The following is a 19,455-nucleotide window of genomic DNA, read 5'->3' on the forward strand; positions in this document are numbered from 1 at the left end:
CAACAATGACAGAAAAGAAGAAACTGTCAATCTGAAACGTGTGTGTGTGTGTGTGTGTGTGTGTGAATGCTATACTGCAGGTTTCCATGGGATTTCCACAATGCTTGTTTTCTGCTGAACAAACACACTGGAGACGGATGGATGGCACTGATTGTTATAGAAAAGCATGCTGACGAACCTAAATTATAGATGTAAATATGTGTAAACATTTCAGATTTTTTAATCATACTTCGCTACGTGGCACTTCATGTATAATTTAAGAAACTGCTAATATTTTATTTATTTCTTGTTTACCTTGAAGTGTATGGATTGCAGTTGTTACAAGCCTCAACATTTTTAAAAGCCTCTTGGAATGAAAGACTTTAATCCTTTTTGCTTTTTCTTTGGAACTATTAATGTGAAAGGGATTCATTTATTATATTTGCGTTATGCAGCTCCCATTGTAAAGACTGTGCTGCTCATCCATTGCTGGCAAAACCCTTTGCGAAGTCCTCAAGCTACTTCCTAAGCAAGGCACTGTAACCAAGCAACATGCTACACTGTTATTCCTGTACAGTTGCACCTCAGAACTGATGTAAGTACCTCTATAATGGAGAAGCAAACAGTCCTGCATCTGCTAGTTTAAACTACACCTCTGTCTTTGTCTTTTCCTGTGTCGTTTCCCTGTCAAACAAAGCCATAGACTTGAACCATGACATTCTCCTCTCAAAGCAAGTAATTCGGTATGTGCTGGGCGGGTTTGAGTGGGACTCATGCTTTTATCAGTCGCTCCCTGGCTGATGATTAAATTTGAGTCACTGCATAATTGCCTCTAATTTTATTTGCTGATGTTTTTAATATCTGATGTTTCCCTTTTGATATTTTTCAACAATGTCTGCTTCCATTTTCATCACTGTATGGTATGTGTAGAATTGCTGTGCTCACAATCGGACAGTATTCCAACGGTGCATAGACCTTGTATTCCATCAGCACAATGGATTCGCTGGCACTCTTTCAAAAGAATTTGCTTTTCCCTGATGTAATTAAGTCTGTCACCCAAAAGTGAAGCGTAAATCAAATTCACCATACAAAACACATAAAATAGAGTCTCTGCATATACCACCAGTCTTAGAGAATCGAATCACAAAAGCATTGCACTTGCTCAATTACTTCTATACTGGTACAGTTATATGACATTTAATACACTGACTTGCATTTCACATATTGTTTTGTTGCAGCCTTATGCTAAGCAGCTTTAAATTACTTTATTTTCACATCAGTCTACACTATAATGACAAAGCAAAAAACAGATTTGTGACAACTTTTCAAATTTATTAAAAAGGAAAAACTAAAATAATGACATTGCATAAGTATTTGCACCCTTAACTTAACTTAGTTGCAGCACCTTTACAGCCTCAAGTATTTTTTAGGTATGATGTGACAAGCTTTGCTCATCTGCATTTGGGGATTTTCTGCCATCATTCTATGCAGATCCTCTCAAGCCCTCTCAGGTTGGATGGGGAACGTCGGTGGACAGCCATTTTCAGGTTTCTCCAGAGATGTTTGATTGGCTTCAAGCCCAGGCTCTGTCCATAAGCCACTCTTGGATTGTCTTAGCTGTGTCCTTAGGGTCATTGTCCATTTGGAAGTTGGACCCTCTGCCCAGTCCGAGGTTCTGAATGCTCTGGACTAGGTTTTCATTAAGGATATACTGTATATTTTGCTGCGTTGAGACTTCCCTTCTACCCTGATGAGTCCCCCAGTCCCTGCCACTAAAAACACCCCCACAGCATGATGCTTCCACCACCACGCTTTATCGTTGGGATAGTATTGGTGCTGGTGATGAGCAGTGCCTGGTTTCATCCAGACATGATACTTGGAACTGAGGTTCATCACAATTTTTTTTTTTTTTTTTTTTTGCAAATTCCAAGTGGGTTTTCATGTGTCTACACTGAGGCGAGGCTTGAGCTTGGCCACTCTGCCATAAAGCCCAGATCGGTAGAGTGTTGCAGTGATGTTTGTCCTTCTGTTAGTTTCTCCAATCTCCATATATGATCATAAATCTCCACCAAAGCGACCATCAGCTTCTTGGTCACCATTCTAACCAAAACCCTTCTCCATCGAATGCTCAGTTTGGCCAGAAGGCCAGCTCTAGGAAGACTCCTTGTTTCAAACTTCTTCCATTAAGAATTATCGAGGTTACATGCTTCTGTGAACCTTCAATGAAAAAGAAGTCTTCGTTTTGTAGTCTTCCCCAGATCTGTGTCTCGTCACAATCCTGTCTCTGAGCTCTACAGGCAGTTCTTTTGACCTCATGGCTTGGTTTTTGCTCAGATATGCATTTTCAGCTGTTAGACTTTTTTCAGAGGTGTGTGCCTTTCCAAATCATGTCCATTTAATTAAATTAATTGAAACATCCTAAAGATGATCCTGCGAAATTGGAATACTCCTGATCTAAATGTAAGCATACTTATGCATTTTTTTCCATTTTTTATTTAATAAATTTGCCAAGTTAACAAATCTTTTTTTGTGTGCTTTAAATTATGGTGTATAGAGTAAAGATTGATGTGAAAAAAAAGTTATTTAAAGCAGTTTAGCATAAGGCAGCAACAAAACAAATGTGAAAATAATGAAGGTATGTGAATACTTTTGCAAGGTACTATTAAAATGGCTTAAAACATGTTTAATCACTAGAGCAATTTAAAAAAAAAAATTATTCTATTGACAACCACACATTTTTACAGAAAGGAAAAATAACTACATTGCGTTTTGTAGAAAAAAAAATTCATCCATCACGTCACACTCACAGAAGGGAACAGACAGATGGTAATGTGAAAACCGGTGTTTGAGCAGAGTGATGGGACAACAGCGAGAACTTCATGCACGTGATCAAGGAACTCTTCTACATAGTCCTCGATCGGCCGACCATCTTGAAAGCAGGTGAGAAGTTAGTTAACTGTGTAACCTGGGCCCAAGAGTGTTTGCCCACTGAAGCTAAGCAGGGCTGAGCCTGGTTAGTACCTGGATGGGAGACCTCCTGAGAAAATCAGGTTGCTGCTGGAAGAGGCGTTAGTGAGGCTAGCAGGGGGCGCTCACCCTGTGGTCTGTGTGGGTCCTAACATCCCAGTGTAGTGACGGGGACACTCAAAAGAGCACCGTCCTTCGGATGAGACGTAAAACCGAGGTCTTGACTGAGTGCAGGTGGGGACCAGAAGGGATGCTGGGAAGTGTAGTGCAGACAGGTTAAAGAGTTGGTGACTGTGACATAACACAGTATAATGGGTTGTATATATAAAATATACAGCTGTTTTTGGGGGGTCCTTGTCATCAAAAAGTGAAAAAAACCTTTAAGATATAGCATCATTTTAATGATGACTGGAGTTTCTTTCCTTTTTGGGATGGATGGCACCACTGTCTTGAAACAATTCATAAACCCACACACAGGTTTAGGTATCAGCAAAGTCTTGTGATGGCTTGTTTTTGCCTCTTGAAAGTTTGTTTCAACAGGCTAGCCCTGTTGTAATTGAGCCCTCATTGTGCATCTATGGCACGTCTTCCATTTCATTATGAGGTTCTCAAGGCCGGTGGCCCAGTCAACGCGCCATCTGGAGTTTCTGAATCAGCAATAACTAGATGGGTTCGCGTTGACTAAAGTAAGACAGACCTCACGCTCAGCTCCCAAGCTTAGTTTCCAGATACAGCACTAAAACAAAACAGACTTCACACCCTAGTCACACGGGAAAGCTAGAGAATAACAGAGAGTAGAGGAGGACAGGAATGTATGTTTTGCACAGACACAAATTGTTACATGAAGGGTCATAAACATGTTTTTTGCAGTGAAGTCTGGATTATTTATCCCACATTGTTAAGTGCAACGGGGTGATGAACCAGCTGTTTGGAAAAATGAGAAGACTTGGACGGAAGCAGGCAAACAGTGTGTTAGACAGAGTATTTCATTTTAACAGACACAATGTTTTTCTAATGGTAAACTGAAAATATGATGACTTTTCTTGTCTTTCGATTAACATTTTTGCCCTCAGTAATACAATATTTAACCGCTGTAAAGTAAAAGGGATAGTTCACCCACAATGTATAATTTACTCACCCTTATGTCATTACAAACCTGACTTTCTTTCTTTCTGGAAAAGAAAACAAGACATTTTGAAGGATGTTTCAACTTTGTTGATAGTATAATGAAAGTCAGTGGTAGTGTCCAAACAAAACAACATTGGACCCCATTGACTTTCCTTGTATTGACAGAAACCATAAAGGCATTTTTTCAAAATATCTTCTTTTGCTTTCCACAGAAGAAATAAAGTCATACAGGTTTGGAATAAGATGAATTTGAGTAAATGGTAACGGAATTTTATTTTTTGTTAGAAGTATCCCTTCAGAAAATACTAGGTAAAGACTTCTCCAATGGCCAAACTTTTTTAAACGACATGTCCATCCTAAAGATGAAATCATTTCCTAAGTTAAGTGTCTTTGAATGGCAGTGTGTCATTTGGCAAGGCGCTTTGGGTGAGTCTTGATCATTTAACCAACCATGTGCTGACCTGAAAGCAAATGCCTTGTTGGTTTTAGATCGAATTATCACAAAAACAACATCTGTATACTGTCATAAACCCTATGCTATTAGTTTTTTGCTGTGATTCCAGAAAAATATAATGGCTACCATGTAAATAGAACTAGCTGCTAAATTTTGGAGGTTACAGGGTCATTGACATCCCCACTTTCCTTCCTTTTTTGTGATGTTCTGTTATCAACTTGACAGCATTTGCTGCCCCGATATCAAGTTAAAGCAACAATAAATGCTTGATGACCAAATGTTGCATGAGGTGTGATTGATGTATCTGAGAATTACTGATAGCAACAAAATTTATCCGGATATACAAAGGGGTGAAGGCGTATCCGGAGTCTTTCCTTTCAAAAAGCATCTGGGATGCCTCTACTGGAGCCTTGTCATTTATGCCGCACATTAAACTGAGTCCAGAGAATTTCATGTATATTATTAGATGTGTGGCAGCTGAGTATAAACTCACTCTATTAATAAACCTAAAATTATTTCAACCCTATCCATGCACTAAATATTACTCCCGAGAAGAATGTCAGGGAGGTTAAGGCTAGTTGTCACAAAAGCTTTTAGTATCTGTAATGTTTTAAGCCAAAGGTCTTGTTGTTTAGAAATGTACATTTTCTATATTATCCTTTATTTTAGTTTGAAAACCTCTTAAATTATAATAGCTTTGGTGCATTCTGTCCTCTAAACCCCACAATGGAATGGAAAGTGGTTTTAAAAAGTGAACACAATAAAAGCACACTGGCATACATTCTGACATAAGTCAATTATTTTGTTTGAAATGTTGGACATTTTGTCAGCTCAGGGTAAGTTGTTTTAAATCATGCAAATATAATCAATTTATTAATTTATTAAAAATATGTATTTATTTATAAGTTATTAATTTCATTCATTATTTTGTTTCATAATTGTTTTACTGTTTAAATTACTATTACAAGCCTATAATAAACGGTTTAATGGCAGGTTAATTGGTGACAACATGCCCCGCTATTGTTTCATTATGTGTTGAATGAACCTTGAATGAACAAAATTCCGAGGGAAATAACTGAGGAACCACTTTCTTGTAGTGTGTAAGGTATATGTTGACTTTCAAAATCAAACCTCATAGCCTACATATTTACTGGAATAAATCGTGTCAACTTGCCCCGTTTTCACTATGCAGTGTCATCAATTCCTCCAGACATTGTTATTGTAAGATACAATAGTTCACTTCCATCTGTCTCATGGCAGTTGGCACGAGTTTCTTGAGTGGCTCCCTGGTAAACTGGAGCAGGCCATGTGGGCTGGGGTTGGGAGTCACAGTCGGGTCAAGTTACACACACAAAAAAAAAATCAGGTTGTAAGGACTCCTCACACCCCTCCCCAACACTGCAGTGTTCAGCTCCAGAGGGTCCACGCGCTTCTTACAACTTCTCTCCAAAACTCAGCCAAGGATGGGACAAGTCATATGGAATTTACTCCAAGTAGCGTTTATCCAGTGCGAGTAGGATTATTTACACCCGACCTTTTATAAGTACTCAAACGACTGGATTGAACATTTCTGGGACAATTTTTTTTTCTTCTTCAGGAATTAACTGATTTTCTTTATTTTTTTTCTCCCTCAAACATCGGGTTTACATCACTTACATTTTTTATCATTCATGTTACGGTGATTTTTTTCTTCATATGTTTGTTTGACACATTTAAAATACTGGTCTAATGAATTTCAAGCAAGAATGAATCTTGCAAATTTCCTCATCTTGGCGCTGACTATCAGCGCGCGCTCCTCATCCGTTCCCCCCGCGAAGAGTCACTCCGGCGCGGATGACAGCGCTTCAACACTGGCCTTTGTCTTCGATGTTACCGGCTCTATGTATGACGATCTCAAACAGGTGATAGATGGTGCGTCTCGGATCCTGGAGAGAACTCTGAGCCGCAGAACAAGACCAATCAGGAACTTCGTGCTGGTTCCTTTCCACGATCCAGGTATTAAATCCTATGTTTCTATCTTATGATTAATGTAAATTGTTGTAACTCATTCTTGTCAGTTACGTTGCCTTATAAAAGTGATTCCAAAGAATGAATAACTGCTGATCGAATATCAATGCCTAAAGTTCCATATGGAGAAACGCTTAATAAAGTTTTGAGAAGTTTGTTTGGCCAAGCACTAGAATGTCAATGAACTAATTTGAACAAAGGTGTTTGGGCTGCTAGGAACATTTTCACCACCAGGGACCGCTGAAAGGTTGTGATCCATAAATTCATGGAGAGGTGCACTGTACATTTTTGCCAAGTACAAAATTAAAAGTAGCTACTTTAGAGAATGTAAGATATGTTTTATTTTCATGTCGCGGGTAGCCCCCTCATGGGTGTCGCCATTAACATCACATGATCAGCCATGACTGAGTTAGGCCTACTACTTATGACAATAATACTAATATTTTTTTTAATGTAATTTACTAATCGAATAAGTATGAAAGGAATAGTAAAAAAAAAAAAAAAAAAAAAAAACTCTGACAACCCACAGCTCCCGTGTAACGGAATGAACAAAACAAAAGATAAAATAGCTTTGGTGTGAAAAGGAAGCCGTTAGTAAATGTATCCAGACCAATATACCTATAGGTAGGCCTATAGCCTACTGTAAAAAAATATTTTCATGATTTGTTATCACAAACCTTTTTCTTTTCACATCAACTAATTTATCTGGTTCAATAACGTAATATTTTGAGTTTCTGTTGATTAAACCAATCTTCTTCATTGTATTTTTTTTTTTAAATGTCAGTGAACTTCAAATTTTAAGGCAATCAGTTTACTTACTTTTTTAAGTTAAACCAACAATATTTTTTACAGTGTATATAAATGTCAAGTCATCTGGCTATATTGAAACCAACCTAGTGCACCTTTAAACAACAAAACTGTACTTTACATTTGCAATTTACATTTTGATCTGTGAACTTTGAACTGGTTAATCTGCAAACCATGTCACCATTTTTCAGTTTCTATCACTGTATGTTTTCCACGCTCATTAAATCTGTTTAAATTCCACATCTGCTCACAGACTGCATCAAGAGCACTGTGTTCTCAGGTACACTTACACAATCCTAGCTACACAATCTAGCCTGGTTCAAACCAAGTATCTGTTAGCCTTAGGGGGGTAGGGTGCCCATGGAGCTGATGAGAAGCACATGTTGTCTGGTAGTATGTAATTAACACAATCACCCCCAGTCCTCCATCCAATTCTCCGGAAGAGTCAACCCAGCCCCCCAGTCAGAGGAGAGACGTCAGTGCTAGACTGGTAGGGGGGATGGTGCCAGTCCTTCCCTCACCTTTTAATGTAGCGTTCCCTTGAGGACCTTGTAAACCGCTGAGATCACAAAGACAGCCGGTGACAGACATAAAGGCGTGACAGCAACACAACTTAATGGCCCCTCACAGCTGAGAGAGGGATGGAGAAAGTGCAGAAGATGAAAATGATTAAGGAACCTAAACCAGCCTTAGTTGGGTTGCTGGTCTTGGCTGGTTTAAGCTAGGCTTGATGCTCTCCTAAGGTGACTTACAGATGGTTTAACTTTTTTCAAATGCCCCAAACATCCCTAAACCAGCAAAAGAGCTTGTTTACAACAGAGCATACTTAAAAATCTTGATATTAATAAATGTTGATAAAATATAATTATTAATATTTGAATAAATAATCATATAATATCTAATATATTATAATACTTTCTATTTAATATTATTATTTTATATAATACAAGCTAAAAAAAAAACTAAACCAGTCTTAGGTAGGGTTGCCACCTGTCCTGGTTTTACCGGGATTGTCCTTCTTTTTAATAACTTGTCCAGGGAAATGTATGCACTCTCCCGGGACACTGAATGTCCCAGTTTTCGAAAGGCTACGTGAATATGTTCAAACTGTGTAGCGCGCACGACAGAGAGGGAGAGAGCGAGAGACCTTGCGTGTGTGTGCTAGTCTGCGTGTGTGCCTCAAAAAGCGCAGGTAAGAAGTGCGCAAGTAATCGCCTTCCCCCGTTGGGCGGGTCATCGATATGTCCCGGTTTTTTATCAGACATAGGTGGCAACCCTAGTCTTAGGAGTTCCACCCCAAACAAGGAAACAGACCCTGACCATGCTGTGCTTTTCAGCAGAGATTGTTTATAAAATATTAATATTGCTAAAATATCATAAATACAAGTTTATATATAATATGCTGAAAAACCTTAGTTGGTTTGCTGGTCTTAGCTGGTTTAAGCTAGTCCAAGCTGATTTAGAGATGGGGATTGTCACGAACTGCTCGGAGACCAGAAAGTTGAGATCCAAATGCAGCTTTAATTAGGGGCAAACCAGACACGTAATCCAATAAACAGGCAATAGGTCAAAACACAGGTAGGTAGTCCAAACAAACAAACAAACAAACAATACAGGCAGGGGTCAGAGGCAAAAGAGTAATCCACGGAACAGGCAAGAAATCCAAAAACCAAGAGACATGAAACCAAGGAAAATGCAGAAATGCAGTGCAACAACATACAAAACTAGGGAATAGACCGAGACTAACAGGGTAATGAGACACAGGTGAATGCAATCAGTGATGAGTCCGGGCAGTGAGTTATGGGAAATGTAGTTTGTGAGGGAGTGATAATAGTCTGGTGTGGAGTGCCCTCTAGTGGCTCTCAAGGGCACTCCAGCTGGTGACCGTTACATAGCCCCCCCCTCAAAGGAGCGGCTTCCAGACAGGGGGCGGGAAGGAGGGCCAGGCCCGTGGAGCGGAAGAGGACCAGGGCGGAGCAGGCTGTGCAGGCGACTAGGGCGGAGCAGGCTGTGTAGGGACCCAGGACGGACCTGGCAGTTCAGGTGGCCGGGGTGGACTAGGCCCTTCGGGCGGCCAGGGCAGAGACGACACTTGGGGTGGCGACGACCCTTCTGGCAGCCATGGCGGCGCGGCCTCCATGATCCCATCCAGGGACCTACTGCCTCTCCCCAAAATCTTCTCGGGGGCAGCTATGGGGTTATGAGCTGGAACAGACACCGGCTCAAGAACAGACACCGGCTCAGGAACAAAGGGAACAGACACCGGCTCAGGAACAGACGCTGGTTGGGCGGCGGCCATCTTGTCTGGAGACACTGGCTCGGCGGCGGCCATCTTGTCCGGAGACGTTGGCTGGGCAGACGTAACGTGAACGGACTCTGGCTCGGCAGGCGTGACGTGAACGGTCTCTGGCTCGTCAGACGTGACGGGAACAGTCTCTGGCTCGTGGCCATGACGTGATGCGTAGGCTCGGCAGGACTGACGTGAAGTGCAGGCTCGGCAGGACTGACGTGAAGCAGCTCAAGCTTGGCAGGACTGACGTGAAGTGCAGGTTCGGCAGGATTGACGTGAAGCAGCTCAGGCTTGGCAGTAGGGGTGGGCGATATCTCGATATTTAAAATATATCGAGATATTTTTTAAACACGATATGGATTTTGACATATCGTATATATCGATATATTGTTTATATTTAATCCTGATTTCGCCACTTTGCTTGTTTGCCTTCTCTGTGCTGTGCTCGCCCCCGCCTCCTTGCTTTTGTTCCCCCTCACCTCGCGTGTTGTCTCCTTCAACAATTGTCTCATCCGCAACCAGCCCGGAGGCTACAGAACTCCGAGTGTGTCTGCTCGAGAGAGACCGAGTGTGTCTGCGCGCGAGAGACAGAGCACGAGAGAAACCGAGTGTGTCTGCGCGGGAGAGACAGAGCACGAGAGAGACCGAGTGTGTCTGCGCGCGAGAGACAGAGCACGAGAGAGACCGAGTGTGTCTGCGCTCGAGAGAGACCGAGTGTGTCTGCGCTCGAGAGACAGAGCACGAGAGAAACCGAGTGTGTCTGCGCGGGAGAGACAGAGCACGAGAGAGACCGAGTGTGTCTGCGCGCGAGAGACAGAGCACGAGAGAGACCGAGTGTGTCTGCGCGCGAGAGAGACCGAGTGTGTCTGCGCGCGAGCGACAGAGCACAAGAGAGACCGAGTGTGTCTGCGCTCGAGAGAGACCGAGTGTGTCTGCGCGTGAGAGACAGAGCACGAGAGAAACCGAGTGTGTCTGCGCGGGAGAGACAGAGCACGAGAGAGACCGAGTGTGTCTGCGCGCGAGAGACAGAGCACGAGAGAGACCGAGTGTGTCTGTGCTCGAGAGAGACCGAGTGTGTCTGCGCTCGAGAGAGACCGAGTGTGTCTGCGCTCGAGAGAGACCGAGTGTGTCTGCGCGGGAGAGACAGAGCACGAGAGAGACCGAGTGTGTCTGCGCGCGAGAGACAGAGCACGAGAGAGACCGAGTGTGTCTGCGCGCGAGAGAGACCGAGTGTGTCTGCGCGCGAGAGAGACCGAGTGTGTCTGCGCGCGAGAGAGACCGAGTGTGTCTGCGCGCGAGAGAGAGACCGAGTGTGTCTGCGCGCGAGAGAGAGACCGAGTGTGTCTGCGCGCGAGAGAGAGACCGAGTGTGTCTGCGCGCGAGAGAGAGACCGAGTGTGTCTGCGCGCGAGAGACAGAGACCGAGTGTGTCTGCGCGCGAGAGACAGAGCACGAGAGAAACCGAGTGTGTCTGTGCGGGAGAGACAGAGCACGAGAGAGACCGAATGTGTCTGCGCTCGAGAGAGACCGAGTGTGTCTGCGCTCGAGAGAGACCGAGTGTGTCTGCGCGCGAGAGACAGAGCACGAGAGAGACCGAGTGTGTCTGCGCTCGAGAGAGACCGAGTGTGTCTGCGTGCGAGCGACAGAGCACGAGAGAAACCGAGTGTGTCTGCGCTCGAGAGACAGAGCACGAGAGAGACCGAGTGTGTCTGCGCGCGAGCGACAGAGCACGAGAGAGACCGAGTGTGTCTGCGCGCGAGAGACAGAGCACGAGAGAGACCGAGTGTGTCTGCGTGCGAGAGACAGAGCACGAGAGAGACCGAGTGTGTTTGCGCGCGAGAGACAGAGCACGAGAGAGACCGAGTGTGTCTGCGCGCGAGAGACAGAGCACGAGAGAGACCGAGCATGAGAGAGACCGAGTGTGTCTGCGCGCGAGAGACAGAGCACGAGAGAGACCGAGTGTGTCTGCGCGCGAGAGACAGAGCACGAGAGAGACCGAGTGTGTCTGCGCGCGAGCGACAGAGCACGAGAGAGACCGGGTGTGTCTGCGTTAGAGAGACAGAGCACGAGAGAAACCGAGTGTGTCTGCGCGCGAGAGACAGAGCACGAGAGAGACCGAGTGTGTCTGCGCGCGAGCGACAGAGCACGAGAAAGACCGAGTGTGTCTGCGCGCGAGAGACAGAGCACGAGAGAGACCGAGTGTGTCTGCGCGCGAGAGACAGAGCACGAGAGAGACCGAGTGTGTCTGCGCGCGAGAGACAGAGCACGAGAGAGACCGAGTGTGTCTGCGCGTGAGAGACAGAGCACGAGAGAGACCGAGTGTGTCTGCGCGCGAGAGACAGAGCATGAGAGAGACCGAGTGTGTCTGCACGCGAGCGACAGAGCACGAGAGAGACCGAGTGTGTCTGCGCGCGAGAGACAGAGCACGAGAGAGACCGAGTGTGTCTGCGCGCGAGCGACAGAGCACGAGAGAGACCGAGTGTGTCTGCGCTCGAGAGAGACCGAGTGTGTCTGCGCGCGAGCGACAGAGCACGAGAGAGACCGAGTGTGTCTGCGCTCGAGAGAGACCGAGTGTGTTTGCGCGCGAGCGACGGAGCACGAGAGAGACCGAGAGTGAGCATTAGTAAATTGGTAGCCTACATACCACAATATATAATTACTATATAAGAGGCATGGAAGTTCGATTAATAGACTCCAGTAATCAGTAGGCTACTACAAACGTCTTGTTTTAAACTATTGTTTAATAAAAAGAAATAATCTGAGCACATAAACTTTCATATGGAGGATTAAATAAGATACAATTTATGCAAGATTTCACAACTAATCACTGACACTGTACCACAACCAGGTTTTAAGGTTCTTAAGCATCAAATAACAATGACTCTGAATTTTATCCATTAATCTAACTTCCATAGTGCATAGTTCTGCCTTGAATTTTCTCATTTGGTTACATTCTGTTATGGAAAATTAATTTTCAATTGATTGTAGGCCTATATTTTGAGTTGTATTCACATCCATTTTCCTGTAAAGATATCGAGATATATATCGAATATCGAGATATAGTAAAATATATCGAGATATATTTTTTGCTCCATATCGCCCAGCCCTACTTGGCAGGACTGACGTGAAGTACAGGCTCGGCAGGGCTGATGGGGAGCGCAGGCTTGACGTGAAGATCAGGCTGAACAGGCATGACGTGAAGACCAGGCATGACGTGAAGATCAGGCTAAACAGGCATGACGTGAAGATCAGGCTAAACAGGCATGACGTGAAGATCAGGCATGACGTGAAGATACTCAGACTTGGCAGGCATGACATGACGAGCAGGCTCGGCAGGGCTGATGTGGAGCATAGGCTCGGCAAGGACCTCGACGGAACAAGACTCTGGAACGGTGGTTTTGGCAGGACAAGACCCCGTTCGGCCGATCTTCTTGGCCATCCGTGCTGACATGAGCGGTGGGTCCATCACGCTGGACATTAATCTGGGATGTCCAGAGACCGATCCGATGATGGGCCTGATGGGTGGCATGGCGTGAAGATTCTCAGGCTTAGAGTTTACCGTGAGCTTGTGGGGTTCTTCCTCCGCAAAGCCCACAGTAAATGACGAACCATTCAAGGAAAGGGCCAAGTCAATATACTGTTCAAGAGTGCCGTTAGGGTTATGCCCTGGCACAAGGTAGCTAATGGCGCTTTTCCACTGCATAGTACGGTACGGTTCGGTTCGGTACGGCACGCTTTGGCGCTTTTCCACTGCATAGTACGGTACGGTTCGGTTCGGTACGGCTCACTTGTGGTGCTTTTCCACTGCATGGTCCGGTACGGTACGGCTCGCTTCGGCTCGCTTTAAATGGTACCTGGTCTGTTGAGGTTCCAAGCGTACCGTACCGGTACTAAAATGTGACGTAAAAACACTGCAGATCACTGATTGGTCAGACAGAATCGTCACTACCAGCGTCATTGGACACTAAACCCGCTAGATTTAAATAACCAGTAGACAACAGCCAACGCGGTAGCATCTGTTTTTTAAACTTTAAAAACAAATGGCTGAATCGTGGTCAGTGGACGAGGTGCAGACGTTCCTCTCGTTGGTTGCCGAGGAGCGGATCCAGCGAGAGCTGGATGGGGCAAAACGGAATGAAAAAGTGTTCCAAGAAATAGCTCAGCTCTTAGCCGCACACGGCTATCACCGGACCTACAAGTGTAGGGACAAAATAACGATCAGTCCCACCCACTTTGAAGAGGTACTAACTGCGGTGGAAAAGCAACCGAGCTAAAGCGAACCGAACCGTGCCGTACCGAGTCGAGTCGTACCACGCAGTGGAAAAGCGAAGCGAGCCGAACCGTTCCGCGCCGAGTCGAACCGTACCGGGCCGATCCGAGCCGTACCAGCAGTGGAAAAGCGTCATAAGTGGCTCAGATAGTCCTCCATGAAAAAATATCATTAGACATACCTCATCCATGTAAGTCAGAGGAGCAAGCTCCAAAAAGTCCATAAACTTAATTCTCGATGGGTCGATCTCCTTGACGGAGACGTATAATTTGTGCTGCTGGATTCATCGATGGGTCTGGGTCTTACTCGGCTGCTGGATCTGTGTCGGCGAAGTTTTATGTCACGAACTGCTCGGAGACCAGAAAGTTGAGATCCAAATGCAACTTTAATTAGGGGCAATCCAGACACGTAATCCAATAAACAGGCAATAGGTCAAAACACAGGTAGGCAGTACAAACAAACAAACAAACAAACAAACAAAACAGGCAGGGGTCAGAGGCAAAATAGTAATCCACGGAACAGGCAAGAAATCCAAAAAACGAGAAACATTAAACCAAGGAAAACGCTCGGAAATGCAGTGCAACAACATACAAAACTTCACAGTGAGTGAATGAGTGAACATGGTATAAATAGGCCGAGACTAACAGGGTAATGAGACACAGGTGAATGCAATCAGTGATGAGTCCGGGCAGTGAGTTATGGGAAATGTAGTTTGTGAGGGAGTGATAATAGTCTGGTGTGGAGTGCCCTCTAGTGGCTCTCAAGGGCACTCCAGCTGGTGACCGTTACAGGTATAATCAGTTTTATGTTTAAGAATGTCCAAAACCCCTTAAAACGTCAAAACAGACCAGCCTGACCATGCTGGGAGACCAGGGAATCATGCTGGGTTTTTTTTCAGCAGAGAATGTTTCTAAAATATTAATATTATTGTTGACAAAATATTATTAATATAATATAATGTAATTTTATTATTTATAAATACTCTAATATAACAGGATTCAATATAAAGTTTGTTGGCATTCAGTGCTGAAGATCATAACTTAAAAGTTTTTTTTAAGTATTATTATGTAATGGTGTATTGATCTGTCCTATTTGCTTTCAGAAGAAGACATACTTCCCCTCAGACATGGTCCAAATTTTTCTCTTCAGTCCATTCTCCCGAAGCACTGTCAAAATTGTAATCCTCCTCTTTGTCTTCTATTTTTTAATAACCTTTAAAAAGTAAGTCAGAGTAATAAATAATGTGGGGATATCAGACCCATGACCATAAACAATGTATTTTCTGTATGCTGGTTCATCCATGTGCTGGATATTCAGCTCTCTAATCAATCAGATTCTGAGTGAGTCCAAATAAGTGCCAAATTCAGGGAGGACACAATTCATCCTGAGACAAAAGAAAGTGAGAGAGATAAAGTAGAGAAAGGGGAAGAGGTTAGAGATTATCTAGGTGGATGATGGCAGTCCTAAAAAAATAATGAATGATGTTATGAACCCAGTTTGGTATCACATGAGGACTGCTGGAATTTTGCATGGTCTGTCATTTATTTTCTCAGCTGTCAAACGTTTCAGGACAGTCATTTGTAACCGCAGATGTTGCTGAGGTAGAATCCGGGACAAATGTGTTTTGTGATTGGGAGTTGGCTGGGTCTGTATCTAGTCTGATCTAGAAAGAGATTCGAGACACTCGTTAGTAGGGTCCTATCTGAGGAAGGGGCTTTAGTTGGACCTAATCCTCACTGTTTAAAATTCATTAATGAGGGTGAAGAAGGTTAATCTTTTCAAAACTCCTACTCCCCAGGGATTTGTTTGTTGAAGTGTTGTGATAGATAGAAGCACTCAATGAAGGGCTCCAAAAAGGACGGTAACCTGAACCTTCAGATTGTGAACACAGTTAATATTTAAAATAGATGCTTCTTGATTTCTTTGTTTTCCCTCACCAGACATCGGTCCTGTTTCCATCACTACTGACCCTAAGAAGTTCCAGAAGGATCTTCAAGAGCTGTTTGTTCAGGTGGGAAACAGACTATAAAAGAGCAATAAAAGAGGAAAAATAACCCTATTGTAATTTATTTGATATAGGGATTCACCTATATTAGTTGGTTTGCTGGTCTTAGCTGGTCTAGCTATTCTCCCAAGCTGATTTTCAAATCGTTTAACTGGTTTTAAGTTTACAAGCCCCAAATCCCCTTCAAACAGACCAGCAGAGAATGTTTATAAAATATAATTAATATTTATAACACCCATTTATATGTATTAATAATTTATAACACCTTATTTGTTTAATATAGATTCATAATTTTGATTTAGCAGTCCTAAGAATGATTACATTATTTGATAGTAATTAACTGATATTTAAATTCAGGCTAGTATCAATAAACCGATAATTATTTTAATGGCTGACTGTTTTATTCTGTTTTATTTTATTCTGTTTTGTCAAAATAAATTAGAAATAAAACACTTTAAAAAACAATCATTGTAAGTCCTACACGGGCAATCAGACATCACAACATTTATGATGTACAGTGTGAAAAAATTATTAATTTTGAAATTTGCTGAAGATTACATTTAACAGTGTTATTACATTTTTAGTTAAAGTTTTATAAGTTGTGAGTTAAATTGTTAATAACTTTGAGTGTTACATGATGGTCAATGCTGGTAAATAAAATATAGAAATGATATAAATAATACTCTAAATAACTGAGATAGATTGATACAATGTCGTTTACATATTCAAATCATTTGCAAATAATTTGTGCTCCAGTTAGTATAATTTCTTAATTTCTCAAACTGCATTAACTTGCTGAAATGACGGCCCGGCTTTAGTTATTGGTTAGATTACTGCAACTCAAACACTGCTCTGCCTGCATCCTCTTCCTCTATCCAAAATGCTGCCGTCCACTCGTCTTCAACCTCTAGACCCCCCTAGTTACCTTTACTCAGGTGTTTACACTTGTATTCTTTAGCAGCAAGAGACACAGCAGCCATTGGCCTCTTCCTTCATAAATCATCATCGAATCATATTCTGTACTCTGTGTTCTTATTTGCTCTCTGTGGCTTCTGCTGAGTATCTTGGCTCATCTCAGCACTTGATCTGTCTTCAGCGCAACAGTTTTATTAGCACTCTGTTCTTATTGTCCCTTTGGGCTCTAAAGTAAGTACTAGAACTTGTATTCCGGGCCAATACATTATGTGCTTTTTTGTGCTCTGGTCAGTGCATAAATGTGGATGTCAACGATGAAGGCCTTGTTGTTCCCTCTCAGGGTGGAGGGGATTGTCCTGAGATGAGCATTGGGGCCATCAAGAAGGCTCTGGAGGTCTCGCTACCTGGATCCTTCATCTATGTTTTCACAGATGCCAGAGCCAAAGATTATCGCCTGAAAAGAGATGTTCTTCAGTTAGTACAGCTCCGACAGTCTCAGGTAGTGAAGTTATAAGCCATAAATCTAAATATCTCACAGCTTATTTTAAAAATCCATCTGCTCTTCATGGAATATACCCCAGTATTGACATTTAATCCCAACACCCAACCCCCTAACCAAACACTCACACTCACAAATGTCCCCTCTGAATCCAGGTTGTGTTTGTGTTGACGGGGGACTGCGGGGATCGCTCCCAGCCGGGATACAGAGCCTACGAGGAGATTGCTGCCACCAGCTCCGGTCAAATTTTTCACCTGGACAAACAGCAAGTCAATGAGGTGAGACGCATGAACTCATATGACATTCATATGTATGTGAATTGCAGACACATAGGGCAGTATAGTGGTGTGATGTGTAAGTTTAGTATGGCACCATTATTTTTTTTGTCTTTATTGTGCACCAAAAAAAAAATTTAATACATTTTTTATTTTTTAATCAATTAAAAAAAACTTTTGTGCTGTCAAACCGATTAATCACATCTAACATAAAATTTTTTGTTTATATAATATATTGTGTATGTGTGTATATATATATAAACACACACACACACACACACACAGACATGCACACATACACACACATATAATATACTGTATATATAAATATATATATACACACATATATAAGCAAAAACTTTTGTGTTAGATGCGATTAATCAGGATTAATCGATTTGACAGCACTAATATTTATTATATTCACCAGCAACTGTTGCTTATCCATTGGGTTTAAACTTTTTGATTCACAAAAAAGAAAAAAGTCACAAAAAAACGTTTCTCAAGCAAAATGTTTTAAAACTCAATAGCAGAAAGAAAAGAAAAAAAAATTCTGGAAAAAAGACATTGGTTGTTTTGCTTGCAATTTTTTTGGATGCACAATAAAGAAAAAAATAACTCCATTGTCTTGAAGTACAGTGCTCATTCAGTGTGTAATGCGGCTTGGTTTCAATGATCGATGAAAGCTGCCACTCGAATGAACTGACCAGATGTGAAGGACGTGTGAAGAAATTATATCTGCCACAACATTAACTGTACAGCAGTGTTTTAAATGCAACATTCACTGGACTCAATAATCTGAAGGGGCAAATATTTCAGTCTGTTTCATGGTATGCAGACTAAAATGAAGCATGTTCGGTCATAGTGAGACATGAAAGAAAGCAGACCTTCCTCTTTGTGAGACAGTGGTATCATGCATGTCAACACAGGACATGGCAGAGCCGGAGTCTTCCAGCAACAACTATGGAAAAAGTAATCCATAAGACAACAAGGCAAAAAGGCCTGAAAAGTAAAGAAAAGCATGTTTGCGGATGTGTATTTGTAATTGGATATGTGTGTGTGTAATTGATTTATGGTCCTGTGGAGGTGGGCAGCTGATGGTAGTTGTGTTTGAGAGCTTTACCACCTGTACCTGTTGGTGAGAGTGTCTGCGCTCAGGATGACTGGACAACCTCGAGCTGTTAACACTCTCCAACACCCCTGCTGCTCTGTGAGAATTGTCTCAAGGTCAGGGTCACAGAGTTGCTCTTAGAGCTCTGATAGTTTACTTTCATCCCACAGACATTCACCAAAAAGTCTAAAGGCCCAGGTATACTTCATTGTCAACATTCCGCTCCGTATCTGCGCGAGCCTTTCAAAGTATACTACGGCCATGAACTAATCCTTTAAGCTCTGTAAAGTCTCCTTATATGCTGCTTAAATAACTTCTTGTGCAATGTAGAAAAAAACATTAGACATCTTTTATATGGTTCGGTTACACAGGGTCTCTGTGCCCATTGCAGTGACTGGGTTCTTCCCAGTGTTCTTTATCCCTAGTTAATACATGTTCCTAAATTCTCCGACATTTTATGTCCAAGTATGAAAACACACTCCCATGTCAGGTGTATTTTTTACTTTTGATTAGTCTATGGGTGGGATTTTGAAAAATGAATGAAGGCAAATCTGTAAATCCGCAGAAACCTCAAGATTGCTCTCCACATCTACCCTGAATGGTTCTTGTCTGATAGGAGTTAAATAAGCAAGAGCCAAATCAAATACACACAGCGCTTTGTCATTTTTTTGGGAGGGGAAGGGGGCAAAGAGAGAGAGCAGGGCTTATTTTACTTAGTAATCCCGGATATGATCTATCATGCCTGCTCTATC

General features: G+C 42.7%; 1 protein-coding gene across 1 annotated transcript in view; it reads left to right on the forward strand.

The window, feature by feature from the left end:
- Positions 1-6,216: 6,216 nt before the first annotated feature.
- hmcn2 (hemicentin 2) overlaps positions 6,217-19,455 on the forward strand; it is a 120,210-nt gene continuing 106,971 nt past the window's right edge. The window contains exons 1-4 of the mRNA XM_056237566.1: positions 6,217-6,523; positions 15,842-15,912; positions 17,162-17,320; positions 17,476-17,598. Coding sequence (XP_056093541.1) covers positions 6,274-6,523; positions 15,842-15,912; positions 17,162-17,320; positions 17,476-17,598 — 603 coding nt within the window. The 5' untranslated portion in view covers positions 6,217-6,273. The remainder of the gene's footprint in view (positions 6,524-15,841; positions 15,913-17,161; positions 17,321-17,475; positions 17,599-19,455) is intronic.

The sequence above is a fragment of the Rhinichthys klamathensis genome, unplaced genomic scaffold (genome assembly GCF_029890125.1).
Source record: "Rhinichthys klamathensis goyatoka isolate OS25496 unplaced genomic scaffold, OSU_Roscu_1.1 h1tg000487l_1, whole genome shotgun sequence".
Classification (NCBI taxonomy): Eukaryota; Metazoa; Chordata; class Actinopteri; order Cypriniformes; family Leuciscidae; genus Rhinichthys; species Rhinichthys klamathensis.